Genomic DNA, 25,041 nt, shown 5'->3' on the forward strand with positions numbered 1-25,041 from the left:
TCCCTTATTGATGTCACTTGTTAAATCCACTTCAATCAGTGTAGATGAAGGGGAGGAGACAGGTTAAATAATGATTTTAAGCTTTGAGACATGGATTGTGTATGTGTGCCGTTCAGAGGATGAATGGGCAAGACAAAATATTTAAGTGCCTTTGAACCGGGTATGGCAGTAGGTGCCAGGTGCACCGGTTTGTGTCAGGAACTGCAACGCTGCTGAGTTTGTCACACTCAGCACTTTCCTGTGTGTATCAAGAATGGTCCACCACCCAAAGGACATCCAGCCAACTTGACATAACTGTGGGAAGCATTGGAGTCAACATGGGCCAACATCCCTGCAGAATGCTTTCGACACCTTGTAGAGTCCACGCCCAGACTAATTGAACGTGGAAAGTCATCAAAGACTGTTCGGACATAGCCACCCACCTTCGTAACCACACAGGGGGTGGTGGCATTTTTGGCTCTGACAACAGACTGGTAATCGTTTATGGGCAGAGGTTGAATTGAGACAAAATGTATTTCTTTGCATAGCACCAAGGAACCAATGGAATCTGTCGATAAATACTTTATCCAATCATAATCGTTCTAAAAGGCGGGATATCCGCATGTTTATGAGCTGTGTGTGGAGGTTGATCTAAAGGGAAAACATTCAGTGGGAGTGATAGGCTAGCTATTTCATTTCTTATTGACCGATTACAGTTCACATTCGTACGACTTGAAATAGCTAGCTATAGCCATGCCTGGAATAGATAAATTACCGATCGAGGAGACATTCGAGGACAGTCCGCAGGTAATCTCAAACTATGCTCTGTAGCCTGCTAGCTACTGTAGCTCCCTGTTGTCTTTGTGGTGTGGAAGAGCGCAGCGAATGTTAGCCAGCCATGTTAGCTCGCTAGAGCAAGCGTCAAATAAAGAGCTGTCATAAGGTGATAGGTGGCCTCTTCAAATCTAATATGTCTGGTCCCCAGGCAAACTAGCGAAACTGCTTCATGATATTTAGCCAGCTGTCAATGGTAGTAGCTATTTTTGCATTATCGGCCTTTGCACCACCTGATAAAAATAACGCTAGTTAGATAATGGATTTCTTTTGAGACAATGCCATGGCACACATCACACCCTTGTTGTTGATGATATTGAACACATAAATTAGTCGGTCAAACTACGTAACCGTCCTGGCTCTGGCTGGCTGGCTGGGTGCACCACTTCCTCCCTATCGTGGAGTTGAGTAAACACCGCTACTTCCCCAGAATCTAGAGACGAGGTTATTGGCTAGCTAGCGAACTACTTCCCTAGCTGCAAACCACTGGATTTTGATGGGTTGGCTATCTGACCATAGCTGCTAGGCCTTTTATAAATGGTATTTGGCTTGTCTATGAGAGCTGCACTTGTACAGTGAATGTTAAATGTTCTTTAGACCTAGCTTTGTATTTGTTGGCATTAATGAATCCCTCTTTCAGCAACGGTATATAGCCTAGATACAGTATCCAACAAAACTGCTTGCATGTCCAGTAGTCATAAGAACCATTACTGTCTGTTGCAGAACAGGCTTGTCCAGCAGTGTCAGGGGACTGAGGCCATAGAAAATACTATTTAATTATATTCCAATCCATTCTATTTCTATGGCTGAGGCTCTCTCCCCTGACAGAATGCAGCAACACATACCTATGAGACCAGTTCCAGAGTGTTGATCACTAGCTTGCACCCACTGACATGACATGTCCCTGACCTAGTCTGAGGTGTCTGGGGCCCGCCTCCTGGATAGCTACTGGGCATGCATTCTTCTTTATCCTGCCCTGTGCAACCTACACAGTACACACTTGATTCAGCTAAACATAATCTTGATGAAGGGTCGCTTTCCAGGAGGCCACCTCTGATGTGTGGGATGAACACAATAGTCAGAGGGATTGGCTAAAGCCACAGATCTGGGACCAGATTAGCCTTGCCAAACGGTGACATAAGTGTGCCATCATCTTTCGGGTAGGCCTAACCTGAATTTTTCCTTAGATGAGTGGTTCCTTCATCTATTGTCTTTCTCTCCCTGTTGCCAGACGCGCTCCCTGCTCGGTGTGTTCGAGGAGGATGCGGCTGCAATATCCAACTACTCCCAGAAGCTCTTCCAGGCCATGAACAGAATCTACGATGCACAAGTGAGCAATGAGCTCTGGGATCAGTTCATGCCAGTTAGTGTGCCAGCTTTTTTATTTTTATTTTTATTTTTATTTATTTTTAACAAGCAAGCACACACTCATACAAACAGGGCTGTAACCAGAGTTTTGGTGAGGTCCTGGCATTTTTGAAAGTTGAAGCTCATTTACTGCATTTCTACACAATAAAATGTTTTTTAAATGCTATTTGGGGAACAGCAAAAACAAGCAAAAATGCCCCCAGCCATTATCACCTTGGCTGCTGTAGTTTCATTCACCTCAGTCCATCAACAAACACAGAGCCTATTAGCTATACAATTGTAACATCATACCCCTGAAAGGGGGGGGAATATGAGAAATGATTCACACTGACACGTAGCATTGGAGACGAAAACAAAAACGTATGACATTTTCAGAACTGTATTGTTTGGATGTTGATTGCATGTTATATTTTAATGTCGGCCTTTAGGGAACATAGGCCACGTGGAGATGTTCGTATTGAAACTTATGTTTTTTCCCCCCCTAATTTGTTTGATAAGATTAGTACAGATTTTCTCAGGGGACCCCACATGGGGCTCTGACCCCAAGTTTGGTAACCTCTGTTTCCTTTGCTCCCCCCCTTCTGCATGCATTGCAGCCTGCTTCACTACTGGGCACTGCATCACTGTCTGTCTCGGTACTCTCTGTAGAGCAACGTTATTATGAGAACTTTTTGCTACTGCTGAGATAGGCTCAGTTTAACGTTCGCTTTTGCTTCTTACTTCATTCTTCTAGCTGGCTAAGTAATACTAGCCAGAGCCCTTCAACATTATTGCAATATGTCTCTGCTGGCAGCTAGCCCCCTGACTCACTGACATATTATTAAGCGACTATTTACCAGTTGTGCACTCGTTCTCTGAGAGTTGGTTTTTGGTTGTTTTGGGGATGTCTGTAAACACTGTATTAATCGCAGGATGGTTTTAAAACTGCCTTTTGTCCAGCATCTCGCAAGCATACTTTCAGCAGTGTCTCAAGTTTCCTAACTGAGCCGAATGCGAGGCGGGGAGTTCATATCACGTCTCAGGCCCCTGGCCTGTGCTGCGAAAGGATAGTGAATGTGCTGCCAAAAAGGCAAATCCGGGAGGCAAATGCAGGAGGCGTAAGCGAACATAATGAATAAACCCCTGTCCATGATTCTACTCGTTGGCAAGGAGGCAGGCACAATTAGAACTCAGTCAGATCAATAATATAAACATTCTTAGCTTTGATCAATGCTGGGAGCAATATTAAGATGTAGACCCATAATTGATTTTCATTATTGTCTGTACAAAATACGGTGCCTTCAGAAAGTATTCATATCCTTTGACTTATTCTACATTTTATTGTGTTACACCCTGAATTCAAAATGGATTTTAAAAAAAAACAATTTTTTATCTTAACCATCTACATAAAAGATCCCATAATGACAAAGTGAAAACATGTTTTTAGAAATGTTTGCAAATTTATTGAAAATGAAATACAGATATCTCATTTCCATAAGTTTTCACACCCCTGAGTGTACATGTTAGACATTTACATTTACATTTTAGATGTTAGAATCACCTTTGGCAGCAATTACAGCTGTGAGTCTGTCTGAGTCTTCAAGCTCTGTCATGTTGGTTGTTGATCATTGTTTGACAGCCATTTTCAAGTCTTTCCATAGATTTTCAAGTAGATTTAAGTCAAAACTGTAACTAGGCCAATCAGGATCATTCAATGTTGTTTTGGTAAGTAACTCCGGTGTAGATTTGGCCTTGTGTTTTAGGTTATTGTCCTGCTGAAAGAGGAATTTGTCTCCCAGTGTCTGTTGGAAAGCAGGCTGAACCAGGTTTTCCTGAAGGATTTTGCCTGTGCTTAGCTCTATTCTGTTTCTTTAAATAAATAAAAAATACTCCCTAGTCCTTGGCAAAGACAAGCATACCCATGACATAAAGAGTGGTACTCAGGGATGTGTTGTGTTGGATTTGCCCCAAACATAACACTTTGTATTTAGGACATAGTTCATTTCTTTGCAACATTTTCTGCGGTTTTACTTTAGTGCCTTATTGCAAACAGGATGCATGTATTGAAATATTTGTATTCTGACAGGCTTCCTTCTTTTCACTCTGTCATTTGTATTGTGGAGTAACTACAGTGTTGATCCATCCTCAGTTTTCACCTATCACAGCCAATAAACTCAACTGTTTAAAGTCACCATTGTCCTCATGGTGAAATCTTTGTAGTGACTGGGTGTATTGATACGCCATCCAAAGTTCTGGGCTCTGGGTGGCGTGTAATTAATAACTTCACCGTTCGAAACCTGGTCTTTGTGGTTGAATCTGTGTTTGACAGGCTATAACTCAACAAAATGTGGAGAAAGACAAGGGGTGTGAATACTTTCTGAAGGCACTGATATATATATTGTCCGTGGAGTTCCGAGACAGGATTGTGTCGAGGCACAGATCTGGGGAAGGGTATAAAAAAAATTCTGCAGCATTGGAGATCCCAAGAACGCAGGGGCCTCCATCATTCTTAAATGAAAGAAGTTTGGAACCACCAAGACTCTTCCTAGAGCTGGCCACCTGGCCAAACTGAGCAATCGTGGGAGAAAGGCCTTTGTCAGGGAGGGGACCAAGAACCCGATGGTCACTCTGACAGAGCTCCAGAGTTCCTCTGTGGAAATGGGAGAACGCTCCAGAAGGACAACCATCTCTGCAGCACTCCATCAATCAGGCCTTTATGGTAGAGTGGTCAGACGGAAGCCACTCCTAAGTAAAAGGCCCATGACAGTTTGCCTTAAAAGACTCTCAGACCATGAGAAACAAGATTATCTGGTCTGATGAAACCAAGATTGAACTCTTTGGCCTGAGTGCCTAGCATCATGTCTGGAGGAAACCTGGCACCATCCGTACGGTGAAGTATGGTGGTGGCAGCATCATGCTGTGGGGATTGTTTTCAGCGGCAGGTACTGGGAGAATAGTTAGGATCGAGGGAAAGATGAACGGAGCAAAGTACAGAGAGATCCTTGATGAAAACCTGCTCCAGAGTGCTCAGGACCTCAGACTGGAGAGAAGGTTCACCTTCCAACAGGTCAATGACCCTAAGCAGACAGCCAAGATAATGCAGGAGTGGCTTCGGGACAAGTCTCTGAATGTCCTTGAGTGGCCCTGCCAGAGACCAGACTTGAACCCTTTCGAACATCTCTGGAAAGACCTGAACATAGCTGTGCAGCAACGCTCCCCATCCAACCTGCCAGAGCTGGAGAGGATCTGCAGAGACAAATGGGAGAAACTCCCCAAATACAGTTGCACCAAGCTGGTAGCGTCATACCCAAGAAGACCCCGAGGCTTAATCTCTGCCAAAGGTGCTTCAACAAAGTATTGAGTAAATGGTCTGAATACTTATGTAAATGTGATATTTCAGTTATCATTAATACATTTGCAAAAAAAAAAACTTTTTGCTTTGTGGTTATGGGGTTTTGTGTGTAGATTGATGAGGAAAAATATATTAATTAATTTTAGAACAAGACTGTAACATGACAAAATGTGGAAAAAGTCAACGGGTCTGAAATACTTTCCGACTGTATTTGTACTATTCAAAAAATTTTACAAATGAGAGAAATTTTCCAGACGACCTCATATGTAGTTAAGGCAAAGCAGACAAACACACAATAATAAGTAGTTGCTCCTACAGTTGGTAAAACTACATTTGCTTTTCTCCTTTTCAGAATGAGTTGAGTGCTGCCACCCATCTCACCTCCAAACTTCTGAAGGAGTATGAGAAACAGGTATGTTCTCACAATGTCAACATGCTTGCAATGATAGAGGTATTGGTGGTGATGGATTTCCCTTTGAACTGTCCATTATGTTTTCTATGGCACGTTAATGCACTACTAGGACCAGGTGAAGCATAAAAACACCTTGTCAGTTATGGTATTATCATTAGGGCCCAGAGTTTTGTTTTACAACGTGACCTGACCAGGAAAGAAACTAGGGCCTAGTTAATTTTCTTCCAATCAGGAAATGCTTGCATTTCTCTTTCTCATGCATCTTCTAAGAAACCCGTTTGTTTAGAACATTAGTTGAATGCTCTGATTGTAGGTCCCTCTGGATAAGAGCGTCTGTCAAACGACTAAAATATAAATGGAAAATGCATTAGGACTTTGGCCTGTCTTTGCAGCGCTTCCCTCTTTGCAGCGACGACGAGGTCATGAGCTCCACCCTGCAGCATTTTGCCAAAGTCATAGACGAGGTGAGAACTGCTGCTCTGCCCTCATCCTCCTCCTCCTCACTGTGGCACGCTGCTGCTCACATAGGATTACATTGTCTTAACCTTTACCTTCTTTAATTACACTATAAACACACTCTCACACTGCACTTTAACTTCTTCCATCTTTCTGTCCATCTTAACCTCTTCCATCTCTCTGTCTTAACCTCTCCGATCCTTCACTCTACATACTCTTTCAATCTTAATTTAAACCCCTCCCTTCCTTCCTTCCTTCCTTCACTCTGTATTTACCTCTCTCTTCCTTCTCGCTAAGTTCTCCCAGCTCTCCTCTGTGATGAGACACATTTCACTGAGGAGATTGAGGAGATTCAATAACGTAACTGGCCTTTCTTCTCTCCCACAGCTGAGTTCCTGTCATGCAGTCCTCTCCACTCAGCTGGCTGACGCCATGATGTTCCCTATCACCCAGTTTAAGGAGAGGGACTTAAAAGGTAAGACTAAGTTCCATTCCCCCCTTTTTTTTTTAATACTGTTTATATAGAGATAAATACAGTTATGAGAGCTGGAGACACATCACAGGGATGACAAGGGCATAGAATTACATAAAAAAATCATATTAAATAAATATAATTTAATAGGATCTCTGTGTCCAAGGGCACATGTAGTCCGAAGGTGGCTGTGCTGCACTATCACTAGCCTAGACCAACGTCTGGCACTTTGTAAAGTTGACTTGGGGCAGAATGTGAACAGATAGTTGAAATGGATGTTAACCATCTTTCCCTCCCATACAGAGATACTGACTCTGAAGGAAGTATTCCAGATAGCCAGCGATGGTGAGTGCGAACTACTCAGTAAAACATGAAAATAAATGATTGTTGTGACATGGTATGATTTCATGAGCCCATGTTGTAATTGTAATAACCACTCATGCCATTTTTCTGTCTACAGATCATGACATGGCCATCAACCGATACAGCCGTCTCTCTAAAAGGAGGGACAACGAGAAGGTACAGGGTTTGTTTTTGGGAACATATTATTTTTTGGAGAAGTTCATTATTATAAGATTACCTTGTTCTAACAATAACTGTCTCACCAAATTAAACCTGACATTTTGTGTGCGTGTCTTCTCTTCAGGTGAAGGGCGAAGTGATGGAGGATGTGTATACCTCCAGGAAGAAGCATCACCAGACCATGATGCACTACTTCCTAGCCCTCAACACTCTGCAGTACAAGAAGAAGATCGCCATTCTGGAGCCGCTGCTGGGGTATATGCAGGCACAGGTATTGTACAACAACCTTACTACCTCCTCCTCTCTCTCTCTCTCTCTCTCTCTCTCTGTCTCTCTGTCTGTCTCTCTCTCTCTCTGTCTCTGTCTGTCTCTCTGTCTGTCTCTCTGTCTGTCTCTCTCTCTCTGTCTCTGTCTGTCTCTCTCTGTATCTCGTTCTCTCTGTCTCCAGTATATGTTCTGATCAGCATGTCTGTATCTCTCAGATCAGCTTTTTCAAGCTGGGATCAGAGAACCTCACCCAGCAGTGGGAAGACTTCCTCACCAACATAGGAACCAGCGTTCAGAAGTAAGCTTCAACCTGAATCTCCTAGCCCCTAGGGATTTGTAGAGATCTGAGAAGATTGGATAGTTGTAAGCAATGGTGGTAGCTCCATATTGCCTTCTGTTAGGCCAAATTGAATTATTGCTATATTGCATGCAGTGTGTTTAAGGCTGGGCGTGTGTAATTTTGTGTGTGGTTGTGTCCAGTGTCCGCAGGGAGATGGATGGTGAGGTAGATGTAATGCAACAGACCATCCAGGACTTGGAGCAGGCCAGTGACCTCCTCTACATGCCAGACCCCGACCCCAGCCAGGTTCCTGTCAACCGCAACCTCACACGCAAGGCCGGCTACCTCAACAGACGCAAGTAAGACAGCACTGTCACACACTAGACACACACACAAGCCTGGCAGTGGCTACCTCAACAAATGTATACATTCAAATCAATCCACTGAAGTTAGTCCATATCAAGCTACAGTAGGACAGCAGTTTTGTCTCTGGCCACAGCTTTTATTGAAGATGTTCATAACGCTTGCTTGACATTTTTATTATTTTATAAATATATCACACACACACACACACACACACACACACACACACACAGTGGGGGGGGGAAGTATTTGATCCCCAGCTGATTTTGTACGTTTGCCCACTGACAAAGCAAGGATCAGTCTATAATTTTAATGGTAGGCTTATTTGAACAGTAAGAGACAGAATAACAACAAAAATATCCAGAAAAACGCATGTTAGAAATGTTATAAATTGATTTGCATTTTAATGAGGGAAATAAGTATTTGACCCCCTCTCAATCAGAAAGATTTCTGGCTCCCAGGTGTCTTTTATACAGGTAACGAGCTGAGATTAGGAGCACACTCTTAAAGGGAGTGCTCCTAACCGCAGATTTTTACCTGTAAAAAAGACACCTGTCCACAGAAGCAATCAATCAATCAGATTCCAAACTCTCCACCATGGCCAAGACCAAAAAGCTCTCCAAGGATGTCAGGGACAAGATTGTAGACCTACACAAGGCTGGAATGGGCTACAAGACCATCGCTAAGCAGCTTGGTGAGAAGGTGACAACATTTGGTGCGATTATTCGCAAATCGAAGAAACACAAAATAACTGTCAATCTCCCTCGGCCTGGGGCTCCATGCAAGGTCTCAACTCATGGAGTTGCAATGATCATGAGAACGGTGAGGAATCAGCCCAGAACTACACGGGAGGATCTTGTCAATGATCTTAAGGCAGCTGGGACCATAGTCACCAAGAAAACAATTGTTAACACATTACGCCACGAAGGACTGAAATCCTGCAGCGCCCGCAAGGTCCCCCTGCTCAAGAATACATATACATGCCCGTCTGAAGTTTGCCAATGAACATCTGAATGATTCAGAGGACAACTGGGTGAAAGTGTTGTGGTCAGATGAGACCAAAATGGAGCTCTTTGACATCAACTCAACTCGCCGTGTTTGGAGGAGGAGGAATGCTGCCTATGACCCCAAGAACACCATCTCCACCGTCAAACATGGAGGTGGAAACATTATGCTTTGGGGGTGTTTTTCTGCTAAGGAGACAGGACAACTTCACCGCATCAAAGGGACGATGGACGGGGCCATGTACCGTCAAATCTTGGGTGAGAACCTCCTTCCCTCAGCCAGGGCATTGAAAATGGGTCATGGATGGGTATTCCAGCATGACAATGACCCAAAACACACGGCCAAGGCAACAAAGGAGTGGCTCAAGAAGAAGCACATTAAGGTCCTGGAGTGGCCTAGCCAGTCTCCAGACCTTAATCCCATAGAAAATCTGTGGAGGGAGCTGAAGGTTCGAGTTGCCAAACGTCAGCCTCGAAACCTTAATGACTTGGAGAAGATCTGCAAAGAGGAGTGGGACAAAATCCCTCCTGAGATGTGTGCAAAGCTGGTGGCCAACTACAAGAAACGTCTGACCTCTGTGATTGCCAACAAGGTTTTGCCACCAAGTACTAAGTCATGTTTTACAGAGGGGTCAAATACTTATTTCCCTCATTAAAATGCAAATCATTTTATAACATTTTTGACATGTGTTTTTCTGGATTTTTTTGTTGTTCTGTCTCTCACTGTTCAAATAAACCTACTATTAAAATTATAGACTGATCATTTCTTTGTAAGTGGGCAAACGTACAAAATCAGCAGGGGGTCAAATATACTGCTCAAAAAAATAAAGGGAACACTTAAACAACACATCCTAGATCTGAATGAAAGAAATAATCTTATTAAATACTTTTTTCTTTACATAGTTGAATGTGCTGATAACAAAATCACACAAAAATAATCAATGGAAATCCAATTTATCAACCCATGGAGGTCTGGATTTGGAGTCACACTCAAAATTAAAGTGGAAAACCACACTACAGGCTGATCCAACTTTGATGTAATGTCCTTAAAACAAGTCAAAATGAGGCTCAGTAGTGTGTGTGGCCTCCACGTGCCTGTATGACCTCCCTACAATGCCTGGGCATGCTCCTGATGAGGTGGCGGATGGTCTCCTGAGGGATCTCCTCCCAGACCTGGACTAAAGCATCCGCCAACTCCTGGACAGTCTGTGGTGCAACGTGGCGTTGGTGGATGGAGCGAGACATGATGTCCCAGATGTGCTCAATTGGATTCAGGTCTGGGGAACGGGCGGGCCAGTCCATAGCATCAATGCCTTCCTCTTGCAGGAACTGCTGACACACTCCAGCCACATGAGGTCTAGCATTGTCTTGCATTAGGAGGAACCCAGGGCCAACCGCACCAGCATATGGTCTCACAAGGGGTCTGAGGATCTCATCTCGGTACCTAATGGCAGTCAGGCTACCTCTGGCGAGCACATGGAGGGCTGTGCGGCCCCCCAAAGAATTGCCACCCCACACCATGACTGACCCACCGCCAAACCGGTCATGCTGGAGGATGTTGCAGGCAGCAGAACGTTCTCCACGGCGTCTCCAGACTCTGTCACATGTGCTCAGTGTGAACCTGCTTTCATCTGTGAAGAGCACAGGGCGCCAGTGGCGAATTTGCCAATCTTGGTGTTCTCTGGCAAATGCCAAACGTCCTGCACGGTGTTGGGCTGTAAGCACAACCCCCACCTGTGGACGTCAGGCCCTCATACCACCCTCATGGAATCTGTTTCTGACCGTTTGAGCAGACACATGCACATTTGTGGCCTGCTGGAGGTCATTTTGTAGGGCTCTGGCAGTGCTCCTCCTGCTCCTCCTTGCACAAAGGCGGAGGTAGCGGTCCTGCTGCTGGGTTGTTGCCCTCCTACGGCCTCCTCCACATCTCCTGATGTGCTGGCCTGTCTCCTGTTAGCGCCTCCATGCTCTGGACACTACGCTGACAGATACAGCAAACCTTCTTGCCACAGCTCACATTGATGTGCCATCCTGGATGAGCTGCACTACCTGAGCCACTTGTGTGGGTTGTAGACTCCGTCTCATGCTACCACTAGAGTGAAAGCACCGCCAGCATTCAAAAGTGACCAAAACATCAGCCAGGAAGCATTGGAACTGAGAAGTGGTCTGTGGTCCCCACCTGCAGAACCACTCCTTTATTGGGGGTGTCTTGCTAATTGCCTATAATTTCCACCTGTTGTCTATTCCATTTGCACAACAGCATGTGACATTTATTGTCAATCAGTGTTGCTTCCTAAGTGGACAGTTTGATTTCACAGAAGTGTGATTGACTTGGAGTTACATTGTGTTGTTTAAGTGTTCCCTTTATTTTTTTGAGCAGTGTACTTTCCCCCCCACTATATATATATCCCCCCCTATTAATTTGTAATGAAAAACGTTGACGTTAGTTTTGGGCCCAAAAGGCCTGCATCAGAACAACAACACGTTTTAACCATGCTTTTCCTTTTTCTCTTCTGAATGTGTCCGCCCAGTAAAACAGGCCTAGTGTCTTCCTCCTGGGACCGGCAGTACTTCTTCACCCAGGGAGGGAACCTGATGGGCCAGGCACGAGGGCATGTAGCTGGGGGTCTGGTCATGGACATTGATAATTGCTCTGTCATGGCCGTGGACTGTGAGGACCGACGCTTCTGCTTCCAGATCACATCCTTTGACGGCAAGAAGTAAATGACTACATATTAAAGCTTTATAAACCAGTTATACCAGCTAATGAAGAAGTATGGCGCCGGCGGGGATGGCCGCCGTTTTACGGGCTCCTAACCAATTGTGCCATTTAGTTTTTTTTCGCATTGTTTGTAACTTATTTTGTACATAATGTTTCTGCCTCTTATGACCGAAAATAGCTTCTGGATATCAGAACAGCGATTACTCACCTCAAACTGGACGAAGATTTTTTTTCTTTAATAAATCTGACGCATAGGATATAATGTTGCTCCCGGACAAGGCCGAGTCCCGGTCATTCGCATGAAGGAAATACAGCGGGCTCAGATCAGGGTGCCTTGTAAGAATATGTCGGTGAGTGGGTAACCCGCCTCTACCATCCGTTCTTTTGGCCAGAGTGCAATCACGGGAGAATAAACTGGATGAGCTCCGTTCGAGACTATCCTACCAACGGGACATTAACTGTAATATCTTATGTTTCACGAGTCGTGGCTGAACGTTGACACAGATAATATACAGTTGGCTGGGTTTTCTGTGCATCGGCAGGACAGAACAGCTACGTCCGGTAAGACGAGGGGTAGGGGGAGGTGTCTATTTCTCAATAACAACTGGTGCGCGATGTCTAATATTGAGGTAGTCTCAAAGTATTGCTCGCCTAAGATAGAGTACCTCATGATAAGCTGTAGAACACACTATCTACCAAGAGACTTTTCATCTATATTTTTCACAGCCGTCTATATACCACCACAAATTGATGCTGGCAATAAGACCGCACTCAACAAGCTATATAAGGCCATAAGCATACAAGAAAATGCTCGTCCAGAAGCGGCACTCCCAGTGGCCGAGGACTTTAATGTAGGCAAACTTAAATCAGTTTTTACCTAATTTCTACCAGCATGTCACATGTGCAACCAGAGGGAAAAAAACTATAGACCACCTTTACTCTACACACAGAGACGCATACATAGTTCTCCCTCGCCCTCCAGTTGGCAAATCTGACCATAATTATATCCTCCTGATTCCTGCTAACAAGCAAACACTAAAGCAGGAAGTACCAGTGACTCGCTTCAATACGGAAGTGGTCAGATAATGCGGATGCTATGCTACAGGACTGTTTTGCAAACACCGACTGGAATATGTTCCGGGATTCATCCAATGGTATTGAGGAGTATATTATTAAACTTATTGCTGCAGTAGTAACTAAGATGGGGAGAAGTCTGTCTATAATAAAGCGATGCTCTGCCTTCTTAACAACACTTATCAACAAGGCAGGTCCTACAGGCCCTTGTTTTGTCGCACCTTGACTACTATTCAGTGGTCAGGTGCCACAAAAAAGGACTTAGGAAAATTGCAATTGGCTCAACAGGGCAGCATGGCTGGCCCTTGGATGTACACAGAGAGCTAATATTAATAATATGCATGTCAATCTCTCCTGGCTGAAAGTGGAAGGAGAGATTGACTTCATCGCTACTTTTATTTATGAGAAGTATTGACATGTTGAATGCACCGAGCTGTGTGCCAGTAGTTTAGACAGACAGCTCGGTGCCCATGCATACCCCACAAGACATGCCACAAGAGATCTCTTCACAGTCCCCAAGTCCAGAACAGACTATGGGAGGCACACAGTACTAGATAGAGCCATGACTACATGGAACTCTATTCCACATCAAGTAACTGACGCAAGCAGTAAAATTAGATTTAAAAATGGAACAGCGGGGATTGTGAAGCAACACAAACATTGGCACAGACATATGCATACACACACACACACACACACGATAACATACTCACTATACATACACATGGATTTAGTACTGTAGATATGTGGTAGTGGTGGAGTAGGGGCCTGAGGGCACACAGTGTGTTGTGAATGTATTGTAATGTTTTAAAATTGTATAAACTGCCTTAATTTTGCTGGACCCCAGGAAGAGTAGCTGCTGCTTTGGCAGCAGCTAATGGGGATTCATAATAAGTACAAATATTCATTGATTAAGTGCATTGACAACGTCGTTCCTACAGTGACCGTACGTACATATCCCAACCAGAAGCCATGGATTACAGGCAACATCCGCACCGAGCTAAAGGCTAAAGCTGCCGCTTTTAAGGAGCGGGACACGAATCCGGACACTTATAAGAAATCTTGCTATGCCCTCAGACGAACCATAAAACAGGCCAGTATCAATACAGGACTAAGATTGAATAATACTACACCAGCTCTGATGCTCGTCGGATGTGGCAGGGCTTGCAAACTATTACGGACTACAAATGGAAACCCAGCCGCGAGCTGCCCAGTGACGCGAGCCTACCAGACGGGCTAAATGCCTTTTATGCTCTCTTCGAGGCAAGCAACACTGAAGCATGCATGAGAGCACCAGCTGTTCCCAGACAACTGCGATTACGCTCTCCGTAGCCGATGTGAGTAAGACCTTTTAAACAGGTCAACATTCACAAGGCCGCGGGACCAGACGGATTAGCAGGACGTGTACTCAGAGTATGCGCTGACCAACTGGCAAGTGTCTTCACTAACATTTTCAACCTCTCTCTGTCTGAGTCTGTAATACCTACATGTTTCAAGCAGACGGCTATAGTCCCTGTGCCCAAAAAAGCGAAGGTAACCTGCCTAAATGACTACTGCCCCATAGCATTCACGTCGGTAGCCATGAAGTGCTTTGAAAGGCTGGTCATGGCTCACATCAACACCATCATCCCGGAAACCCTAGACCCATTCCAATTCGCATACCACCCCAACAGATCCACAGATGACGCAATCTCAATCGCACTCCACACTGCTCTTTCCCACCTGGAAAAAAGGAACACCTATGTGAGAGTGCTGTTCATTGACTACAGCTCTGCGTTCAACACCATAGTGCTCATGAAGCTCGTCACTAAGCTAAGGACCCTGGGACTAAGCACATCCCTCTGCAACTGGATCCTGGACTTCCTAACAGGCCGCCCCAGTTGGTAAGGGTAGGCAACAACACATCTGCCACACTGATCCTCAACACGGGGGCCCCTCATGGGTGTGCACTTAGTCCCCTCCTGTACTCCCTGTTCACCCACGACTGCGTTGCCAAGCACGACTCGAACACCATCATTAAGTTTGCTGACAACACAACAGTGGGAGGCCTGAACACTGACAATGATAGAGCCTATAGTGAGGAGGTCAGAGACCTGGCAGTGTGGTGCCAGGACATCAACCTCTCACTCAATGTGAGCAAGACTAAGGAGATGATTGTGGACTACAGGAAAAGGAGGGCCGAACACGCCCCCATTCACATTGGGGCTATAGTGGAGCGGGTCGAGAGTTTCAAGTTCCTTGGTGTCCACATCACCAACAAACTATAATGGTCCAAACACACCAAGAAAGTTGTGAAGGGCACGACAACACCTCTTCCTGTGACAGATTATAATTTTTTTGGCATGGTTCCCCAGATCCTCAAAAAGTTCTACAGCTGCACCATCGAGAGCATCCTGACCGGTTGCATTACTGCCTGGTATGTCAACTGCTCGGCATCTGACCGTGAGGCGCTACAGAGGGTAGTGTGTATGGCCCAGTACATCACTGGGGCCAAGCTTCCTGCCATCCAGGACCTATATACTTGGCGGTGTCAGAGGAAGGCCCAAAAAATGGTCAAAGGCTCCAGTCACCCAAGTCTTAGACAGTTCTCTCTGCTACTGCACGGCAAACGAGCGCCAAGTCTAGGTCCAGAAGGCTCCTTAACAGCCTCTACCTCCAAGCCATAAGACTGCTGAACAATTTATCAAATGGCCACCGAACTATTTACTTTGACACCCCCCCCCCCCATCTGTTTTGTCCTCTGCTGCTACTCACTGTTTTATCTATTTATCTCACTTTACCCCTACTTACATGTACATATTACCTCAACTAACCTGTATCCCTGCACATTGACCTGGCATCTGTATATAGCCTCATTATTGTTACCTTTTTTGTATTCCTTTAGTTTATTTAGTAAATATTTTCTTAACTGCATTGTTGGTTAGGGGCTTGTAAGTAAGCATTTCACGTTAAGGTCTACACCTGTTGTATTCGGCGCATGTGACAAATACATTTTGATTTGATTATGAACCTTTAGAACTTAGTAACTATTTTCACTGAAGTGAGAGGTGCTTTGTCTTTGTTTCAGGGTGGCCATATTGCAGGCAGATAGCAGGAAGGACTGTGAAGAGGTGAGACAACAGTTTTAGTCTAATGTATTGTACAATTATTTATGTATTGTATAAATACACCAGACAGACATGGAATTCGTGCATCTCCTAATAACGCTGTCCTGTGCTCCTCTCCTCCCTTAGTGGATTGCAACTATAAACAACATCTCAAAGAGGATATATCTGAGTGAGAACCCAGAGGTGAGTAGCCGGAAATCACTGGAAAACCCTTCTCTTACATCCTCATTCGATCTGTCATCTATAATTAGAGCTGTGAGCCCTATGGTGTGACATTCCTTCAGACAATGCTGGATGTCTGTGATGTGAGTCTCGTCTCCCACCTCCCTTTGTTGCCGAGCTGTTGTCAAGCACATTTCCTCATTGCTGAAATGCCCTCTTTCTATTGGCAGGAAATTGCAGCCAGAGTGAACCAATCAGCTCTTGAGGCTGTGACACCGTCTCCCTCCTTCCAGCAGAGGCATGAGAGTATGCGGCCGAGCACGTGGGTTTCTGAATCATAGAGACTTCATTATTATTAGAGCCAGGAGTTTTTCCTGGCCTTGGTAGTGTATTGCCGATAACTACTCTAGCCTATAAAGTGGTTACATAATCAAGACTAACCAAGGTAAACCCTACTGTAGTAAGTTAAATTAAGACAAACCCTACTCTAGTTAGAGGTGTCATGATATTGCATTCTGTCCAACTCTCTAATCTCCACCTCTCTGTCCATCTCTCTCGTACCACCATCTCTCTGTCCATCTCTGTCGTACCACCATCTCTCTGTCCATCTCTGTCGTACCACCATCTCTCTGTCCATCTCTGTCGTACCACCATCTCTCTCTGTCCATCTCGCTCGTACCACCATCTCTCTCTGTCCATCTCGCTCGTACCACCATCTCTCTGTCCATCTCGCTCGTACCACCATCTCTCTCTGTCCATCTCGCTCGTACCACCATCTCTCTGTCCATCTCTCTCGTACCACCATCTCTCTCTGTCCATCTCTCTCGTACCACCATCTCTCTCTGTCCATCTCTCTCGTACCACCATCTCTCTCTGTCCATCTCTCTCGTACCACCATCTCTCTCTGTCCATCTCTCTCGTACCACCATCTCTCTCGTACCACCATCTCTCTCGTACCACCATCTCTCTCGTACCACCATCTCTCTCTGTCCATCTCTGTCGTACCACCATCTCTCTCTGTCCATCTCTCTCTGTCCATCTCTCTCGTACCACCATCTCTCTCTGTCCATCTCTCTCGTACCACCATCTCTCTCTGTCCATCTCTCTCGTACCACCATCTCTCTCTGTCCATCTCTCTCGTACCACCATCTCTCTCTGTCCATCTCTCTCGTACCACCATCTCTCTCTGTCCATCTCTCTCGTACCACCATCTCTCTCTGTCCATCTCTCTCGTACCACCATCTCTCTCTGTCCATCTCTCTCGTACCACCATCTCTCTCTGTCCATCTCTCTCGTACCACCATCTCTCTCTGTCCATCTCTCTCGTACCACCATCTCTCTCTGTCCATCTCTCTCGTACCACCATCTCTCTCTGTCCATCTCTCTCGTACCACCATCTCTCTCTGTCCATCTCTCTCGTACCACCATCTCTCTCTGTCCATCTCTCTCGTACCACCATCTCTCTCTGTCCATCTCTCTCGTACCACCATCTCTCTCTGTCCATCTCTCTCGTACCACCATCTCTCTCTGTCCATCTCTCTCGTACCACCATCTCTCTCTGTCCATCTCTCTCGTACCACCATCTCTCTCTGTCCATCTCTGTCGTACCTCCATCTCTGTCGTACCACCATCTCTCTCGTACCACCATCTCTCTCGTACCACCATCTCTCTCTGTCCATCTCTCTCGTACCACCATCTCTCTCTGTCCATCTCTCTCGTACCACCATCTCTCTCTGTCCATCTCTCTCCTACCACCATCTCTCTCTGTCCATCTCTCTCGTACCACCATCTCTCTCTGTCCATCTCTCTCGTACCACCATCTCTCTCTGTCCATCTCTCTCGTACCACCATCTCTCTCGTACCACCATCTCTCTCGTACCACCATCTCTCTCTGTCCATCTCTCTCTCTCGTACCACCATCTCTCTCTCTCGTACCACCATCTCTCTCTCTCGTACCACCATCTCTCTCTCGTACCACCATCTCTCTCTCGTACCACCATCTCTCTCTAACCTCTCTAACCTCCATCTTCCTCTAACCTCTCTAACCTCCATCTTTCTCTAACCTCCATCTCTCTTCAACGTCCATCTCTCTCTAACCTCTCTAACCTCCATCTCTCTTCAACGTCCATCTCTCTCTAACCTCTCTAACCTCCATCTCTCTTCAACGTCCATCTCTCTCTAACCTCTCTAACCTCCATCTCTCTTCAACGTCCATCTCTCTCTAACCTCTCTAACCTCCATCTCTCTTCAACGTCCATCTCTCTCTAACCTCTCTAACCTCCATCTCTCTTCAACGTCCATCTCTCTCTAACCTCTCTAACCTCCATCTCTCTTCAACGTCCATCTCTCTCTAACCTCTCTAACCTCCATCTCTCTTCAACGTCCATCTCTCTCTAACCTCCATCTCTCTCTAACCTCTCTGACCTCCATCTCCCTCTGACCTCCATCTATCTCTAACCTCCATCTCTCCTGTATAGACAAGGGCGATCCCGGGCAGCGCGAACCAGCAGTGTGAGCTCAGCGGGCTCTGAGACAGCCTCCCCGGCCCTCTCTGTCCTCTCATTGGACTCCCTGGTGGCTCCTGACACGCCCATCCAGTTTGACATCATCTCTCCAGTCAGCGAGGAGTACGCAGGCCAGGCCAAGGCTGCGGGACAGGGCAGGTCGGTACTAACTAACCAGGGTTTTCCAAACGATGTATAGGCAAGACGAGCCCCTGTTATATGTTCAAGCTAGGGGCGAAACTTTGGTTTTAGAAGTGGGGGGAGAAGTTCTTTTTTTTATTTTTTTTTTATTATACAGTTGGATAAACACTCAAAACTAGAGGTCGACCGATTAATCGGAATGGCCGGTTAATTAGGGCCGATTTCAAGTTTTCATAACAATCGGTAATTGGTATTTTTGGCCACTGATTTGCCTATTTTTTTTTTTTTTTTTTAACTAGGCAAGTCAGATTGAGAACACATTCTTATTTTCAATGACGGCCTAGGAACGGGGGTTAACTGCCTTGTTCAGGGGGGTTCGTTTTTGCAACATTCGGTTACTAGTCCAACGCTCTAACCACCTGCCTTACATTGCACTCCACGAGGACCCTGCATGGCAGGCTGACTACCTGTTACGCGAGGGCAGCAAGAAGCCAAGGTAAGTTGCTAGCTAGCATTAAACTTATCTTATAAAAAACTATCAATCTTAACATAATCACTAGTTAACTACACATGGTTGATGATATTACTAGTTTATCTAACGTGTCCTGCGTTGCATATAATCGATGCGGTGCCTGTTAATTTCGAATCACAGCCTACTTCGACAAACGGGTGATGATTTTAACAAGCGCATTTGTGAAAAAAGCACTGTCGTTGCACCAATATACCTAACCATAAACATCAATGCCTTTCTTTAAAATCAATACAGAAGTATATATTTTTAAACCTGCATATTTAGTTAATATTGCCCGCTAACATGAAATTGTGTCACTGCTCTTGCGTTCATTGCCTGGCTCGTTGCGAACTAATTTGCCAGAATTTTACGTAATTATGACATACCATTGAAGGTTGTGCGATGTAACAGGAATATTTAGACTTAGGGATACCACCCGTTAGATAAAATACGGACCGGTTCCGTATTTCACTGAAAGAAAAAATGGTTTGTTTTTGAGATGATAGTTTCCGGATTCGACCATATTAATGACCTGAGGCTCGTATTTCTGTGTGTTGTTATGTTATAATTAAGTCTATGATTTGATAGAGCAGTCTGACTGAGCAGTGGTAGGCAGCAGCAGGCTCGTAAGCATTCATTCAAACAGCACTTTACTGCGTTTTGCCAGCAGCTCTTCGCAATGCATTGCCCTGTTTATGACTTCAAGCCTGTCCACTCCCAAGATTAGGCTGGTGTAACTGATGTGAAATGGCTAATTAGTTAGCGGGGTGCGCGCTAATAGCGTTTCACACGTCACTCGCTCTGAGACTTGGAGTAGTTGTTCCCCTTCCTCTACATGGGTAACGTTGCTTCGAGGGTGGCTGTTGTCGATGTGTTCCTGGTTCGAGTCCAGGTAGGAGCGAGGAGTGGGATGGAAGCTATACTGTTACACTGGCAATACTAAAGTGCCTATAAGAACATCCAATAGTCAAAGGTATATGAAATACAAATCGTATAGAGAGAAATAGTCCTATAATTCCTATAATAACTACAACCTAAAACTTCTTACCTGGGAATATTGAAGACTCACGTTAAAAGGAACCACCAGCTTTCATATGTTCCCATGTTCTGAGCAAGGCACTTAAACATTAGCTTTCTTACATGGCACATATTGCGCTTTTACTTTCTTCTCCAACACTTTGTTTTTGCATTATTTAAACCAAATTGAACATGTATCATTATTTATTTATGTATTATATTAAGTTAAAATAAGTGTTCATTCAGTATTGTTGTAATTGTCATGATTACAAATAAATAAAACAAAGAAACCGGCCGATTTAATCGGTATCGGCCCTTTTGGTCCTGCAATAATCGGTATCGGCGTTGAAAAATTATAATCGGCCGACCTCTACTCCAAACAGCATACCCAACCGCTCGGAGGCATCCACATGGTCCTAAAGCACACCGTTGCCTCGTTTTATATCACATTCCAATGATAAAAATGCAATTTCAGAAAGTTGCGCCCCTGATTTAAGCTATATTGAAACGAAAACAGTCACATTAATTGATATTTTTGTTTTTGTGTTTGTTTTCTCCCCGTTTCTGAAAGAAGGACCAACCCGTTTGGTGAATCAGGAGACACTCCACCTGAGGCGAGTGAAGGTACTGTCTCTCTCTGTCTGGCTATCTGTCTGTGTCAGGTCTGTCTTGCTGTGTCTGTGTTCATGCCATTGTCTGCGTGTGTGTCACCCTCTCTCTCTCTCTCTGTCTGTGTGTCCATCCAGACTCCATCCTGCACCAGCTGTTCATTGTGCGTTTCCTTGGTTCTATGGAGGTGAAGAATGCAGACAGCTCTGACGTCATCTATGAGACCATGAGACAGATCCTAGCAGCCAGGGCCATACATAACATCTTCAGGATGACTGAGTCTCACCTGCTGGTCACCTGCGAGTGCCTCAAGTGAGACATATGCTCTATGAGTGATGTGCATGCGGTTGTTTTTTATGTGTGACATAATTAAAAGCATGCTCTTACAGTCAATAGATTTGCCTGTGTGTGATATTTTGTGGTTTTCAGGCTCATCGATCCTCAGACACAAGTCACACGGCTGAGGGTAGGTCCTCCCTCTCACACTACCTCCACTAAAACATGTTTCTGTTTATCTATCATTCTATTCACTGATGGTAAGTTATATAATTTCTTCAGTTGCATTACTGATAGGTCAAGTCAATCATCACTGACACAACACCTGTCTAGAGGTTATTGACCTATCATCACTGACACAACACCTGTCTAGACTCGACATTAGACATGACTTCTTGTTTTAATTCTCCCCTCCCCAAGTTCCCTCTTTCCAGTGTGGTGGTGTGTTCGTCCCACCAGGAGAACAAGCGTCTGTTTGGATTCGTCCTGCAGACTGCAGAAGGCAGGGTGGACGGACGAGCTGTCACCGTCTGCTATATCTTTGAGTCCAACAATGATGGGGAGAAGGTAAGTTCTGCTCTGCTGTGTAGCCTTTGTTCTAACATGATGTGTTGGTAGGGCCAGTAGTTACAGGCTATAACTAGGGCCTGGAGTTTTTCCTGGTCAGCCACACATGTAAATATGTTTTCATGGTTTGGAACAAGTCTTGACTCTAGCAATAAGCATATTGTGTCTGTATAGTGATGGCACTATCAGTTAAAACGGTTTATAGTTTTCATGTTGTGACAAAAGGAAGACATTTGCATGTGTCTACTGTTCCCTGTGTTAATTTCTTGTTATTTACATTTACATTCTCTGAGTGCATGTTGTTGTGTTCTCCTTTCAGATATGTGACAGTGTTGGGCTGGCCAAACAGATCGCTTTCCACTCAGAGATGGTAAGACATGTGAGACTGTTTTAGTGGAATTAATTTAAGATTTTAAGATGAATCTTAGCTACTCGTGTGGGACCTTGACAATTGTTTTGCTGATTCAGGATCGCAAAGCTACAGAGAAGAAGGAGGAGCAGGACAAGGCCAAGGAGAAACAGCAGGAGGAGCTGAGTAAACAGAAACAGATTGAAAAGGTGGCGTCAGTGTCCCAGCAAATCAATACATTTCTGTTCCAAAAAAATGTATAATATAGTATTTATCCTATTCTTGTTGACTTATAGATCAATGCCTATCTTGATCAGTTCTTGGTCTATAATCATAACTGTATTACCATCTGTGTTCACTCATGTTACAGTAAACTGAATGATTCATTGATTAATTGATGAGTCAATTAAGTTGACTGAACCCACAGGACCTGGAGGAACAGAGCCGTTTAATCGCAGCCTCCAGTCGCCCCACCCCCCCTGCTCCTAGTGCTGATGGGCAGTTCCTGGTGCTGAGCAAAAGCCAATCAGAGGACAGTGATGCAGGAGTGGAGGGGCGGGAGAAGGGAGAGTCGGAGGCCTAACAGAATGGAAGGGAAAGACCTTTCACCAGATACTACTTTGGACCATCAAAGTACCGGAAATCGGTCATCTTCAAAGGAAGGAGACGACGTGAGCAGACTTTGAGCAATTGTTGGTGTGATTTTTGGCCCATAGGGCGGGCACAATTGGCCCAGGATCGTTAGGGTTTGGCCGTGATAGGCCGTTACTGTAAATAAGAATTTGTTCTTAACTGACTTGCCTAGTTAAATAAATAAAAAAAGTCACCTATGTTGAGCCAATGTTCTTTTCTGAACAGACAACTGAACAAGCTTGGCGATGTCTTACTACAAAGTACTATCCGGTGAAAATGCACAGTTAGAGCGGGAGTTGGTTCCTTGGCTCCTCAACCCTGGGCCTCGGCTTAGCCTCTATGGGCTTTTCTCTGGCTCCTATCTTGTTTTACAGAGGAGTTGGATTACAAATAGACTTTATAACGTTAAACAAAGATGGATTAAGACCCCACTAAACTAACAAAAGAAGAGGAGAAATGTGTGAATGACTGAACACACAAAGAATCCTTCTGGATCTTTCTCATCCTCCATATGTAAATCATGTATTATATACTGGTACTTGTATTCAGAGGAAATGTAGAAGGAGATGATTAATGCTTTTAAGCTTTTTTTTCTTTTTTTTTTTTATAATCAGGGTGGTTCTGACTCTGAATACCATGGCGTAGTAGAAAACATATAGAGTGTATTAATTTGTTGGGGAAGGGAAGACATTGCACATAATGACATTTATAAAATACTTACCATATACATGTTGTATTCCATTCAGCTAACACGCTTGCATGTACTTTGGATCCCATCATTCAAGATACCTAATTGTCATGCTTTTTTTCTTCTTCTATAATGAATCATTACCCTTTCAATTCACCGTTTTGAGTGTGTTTGGTTTCAAGATGAGTATTTAGATCTCTAATCATTTTAACCCCAAACAACAATAATGGTTTCTCATTCAATGGATCAGACTACTTGCCATAGCCCAACAGACCTTGTGCCTGAGTTGTAATGTATTTATCTCATTGGTTGGAACAAAGAACAATACTATAATACAAAGTGCTAAATCAGGGCATTGACTTTTAAAAGGAAAAACGGGATCTGTGAACTGTTTGTTTTTTTCCGTTATGTGTGTTAATCCATTTTATGTTTTGAAATTGTTTGTGTGTTTCTCAGATTTCTGTATGAAGAAATGCACTACATGTATGCTGTTGAACATTTTGTCTGAAATGTTCCTCAACCTTAACCCATTGCTATGTAAGTGTGTGCTGAGCTGTGACTAAGTTTATCACTTATCAACTCATAGTGAACACATGATGCAGGGAAAACTATCATATCAACAAAGTGGAATTGATTTGACATATTACTGATAATGAAAGTTGAGTCTACTTTATCATTTTGGGGAAAGGTGTTTAAAGGAGTAGTTAGGAACTGTTGTTACTGCGATGTTAATATGGGGGACTGCACTTTAGTTATTGATGCAGGGGGAAATAGGATCATGTTTACTCTATATACTTCAGTGATTACTGTTGCCGTCTCAAATAGCTTTTCAACAATAAAGGTACACTAAGTCAAGGCTGTCTTATTTTAGAACTCTTAGGTTGTGTGTGTGTCTCGAGACTAAAGGGTGACTGTAAAAACAAGTATATTATTTCTTACAGTAGCAGACTACTTTCATAGTCTGACCAAAAGTATTGGGTGCGCCCGTCCCGTGTGTCCGGATCCTCTCCATTCCATTCAGGGAGAAAAGTAAACAAGTGTGCTTGCTATTTGTTTAAAGCTCCCGCTGTTCTGTTCGCTAAAGCGAGCACTAATCCGCGCTTAAATAGGTTGAATCGAGGAAGAACAATGATTACACACGGATTTACAGCAACATGTCAACCTGGTGCTGTGACGGCTTTTGTTTGGCCCCAACATAATTCACCGTCCAAATATATTCCCTGTGAACGGTCATTTTCTCTGCCTCTGTCGTCCTTCCCCGCACCTACGATCACATACTTTTTCACTCCACGGGGAGCTGAGATGTAGCAGGGTGTTGTGTTCCCCCCTCCAAGAGGTGTACGTAACACATACACCCATCCATAGTAGGTTGGGGTCCACACAAGTCACGATG

General features: G+C 44.4%; 1 protein-coding gene across 4 annotated transcripts; it reads left to right on the forward strand.

Moving 5' to 3' along the window:
* Nucleotides 1–609: 609 nt before the first annotated feature.
* LOC145859559 (DCC-interacting protein 13-alpha) lies at nucleotides 610–23,197 on the forward strand. Of its 4 annotated transcripts, none has more exons than XM_082959454.1 (22): nucleotides 610–786; nucleotides 2,045–2,176; nucleotides 5,865–5,924; nucleotides 6,317–6,388; nucleotides 6,768–6,855; nucleotides 7,156–7,197; nucleotides 7,313–7,371; nucleotides 7,499–7,645; nucleotides 7,857–7,939; nucleotides 8,122–8,280; nucleotides 11,820–12,008; nucleotides 16,152–16,194; nucleotides 16,318–16,374; nucleotides 16,584–16,675; nucleotides 18,831–19,016; nucleotides 21,098–21,150; nucleotides 21,273–21,447; nucleotides 21,565–21,601; nucleotides 21,832–21,978; nucleotides 22,298–22,348; nucleotides 22,447–22,536; nucleotides 22,755–23,197. In XM_082959454.1, exons 1-22 carry the CDS (start codon nucleotides 733–735, stop codon nucleotides 22,908–22,910), a joined length of 2,172 nt encoding a protein of 723 aa, XP_082815580.1. In that variant the 5' UTR covers nucleotides 610–732; the 3' UTR covers nucleotides 22,911–23,197. The 4 variants fall into 4 exon arrangements, with proteins under 4 accessions (XP_082815580.1, XP_082815581.1, XP_082815582.1 ...); XM_082959455.1 differs by having other exon boundaries at nucleotides 21,101–21,150; XM_082959456.1 differs by having other exon boundaries at nucleotides 2,045–2,143.
* Nucleotides 23,198–25,041: the final 1,844 nt, after the last annotated feature.

This window comes from Salmo salar, chromosome 12 (genome assembly GCF_965601325.2).
Source record: "Salmo salar chromosome 12, fSalSal1, whole genome shotgun sequence".
Classification (NCBI taxonomy): domain Eukaryota; kingdom Metazoa; phylum Chordata; class Actinopteri; order Salmoniformes; family Salmonidae; genus Salmo; species Salmo salar.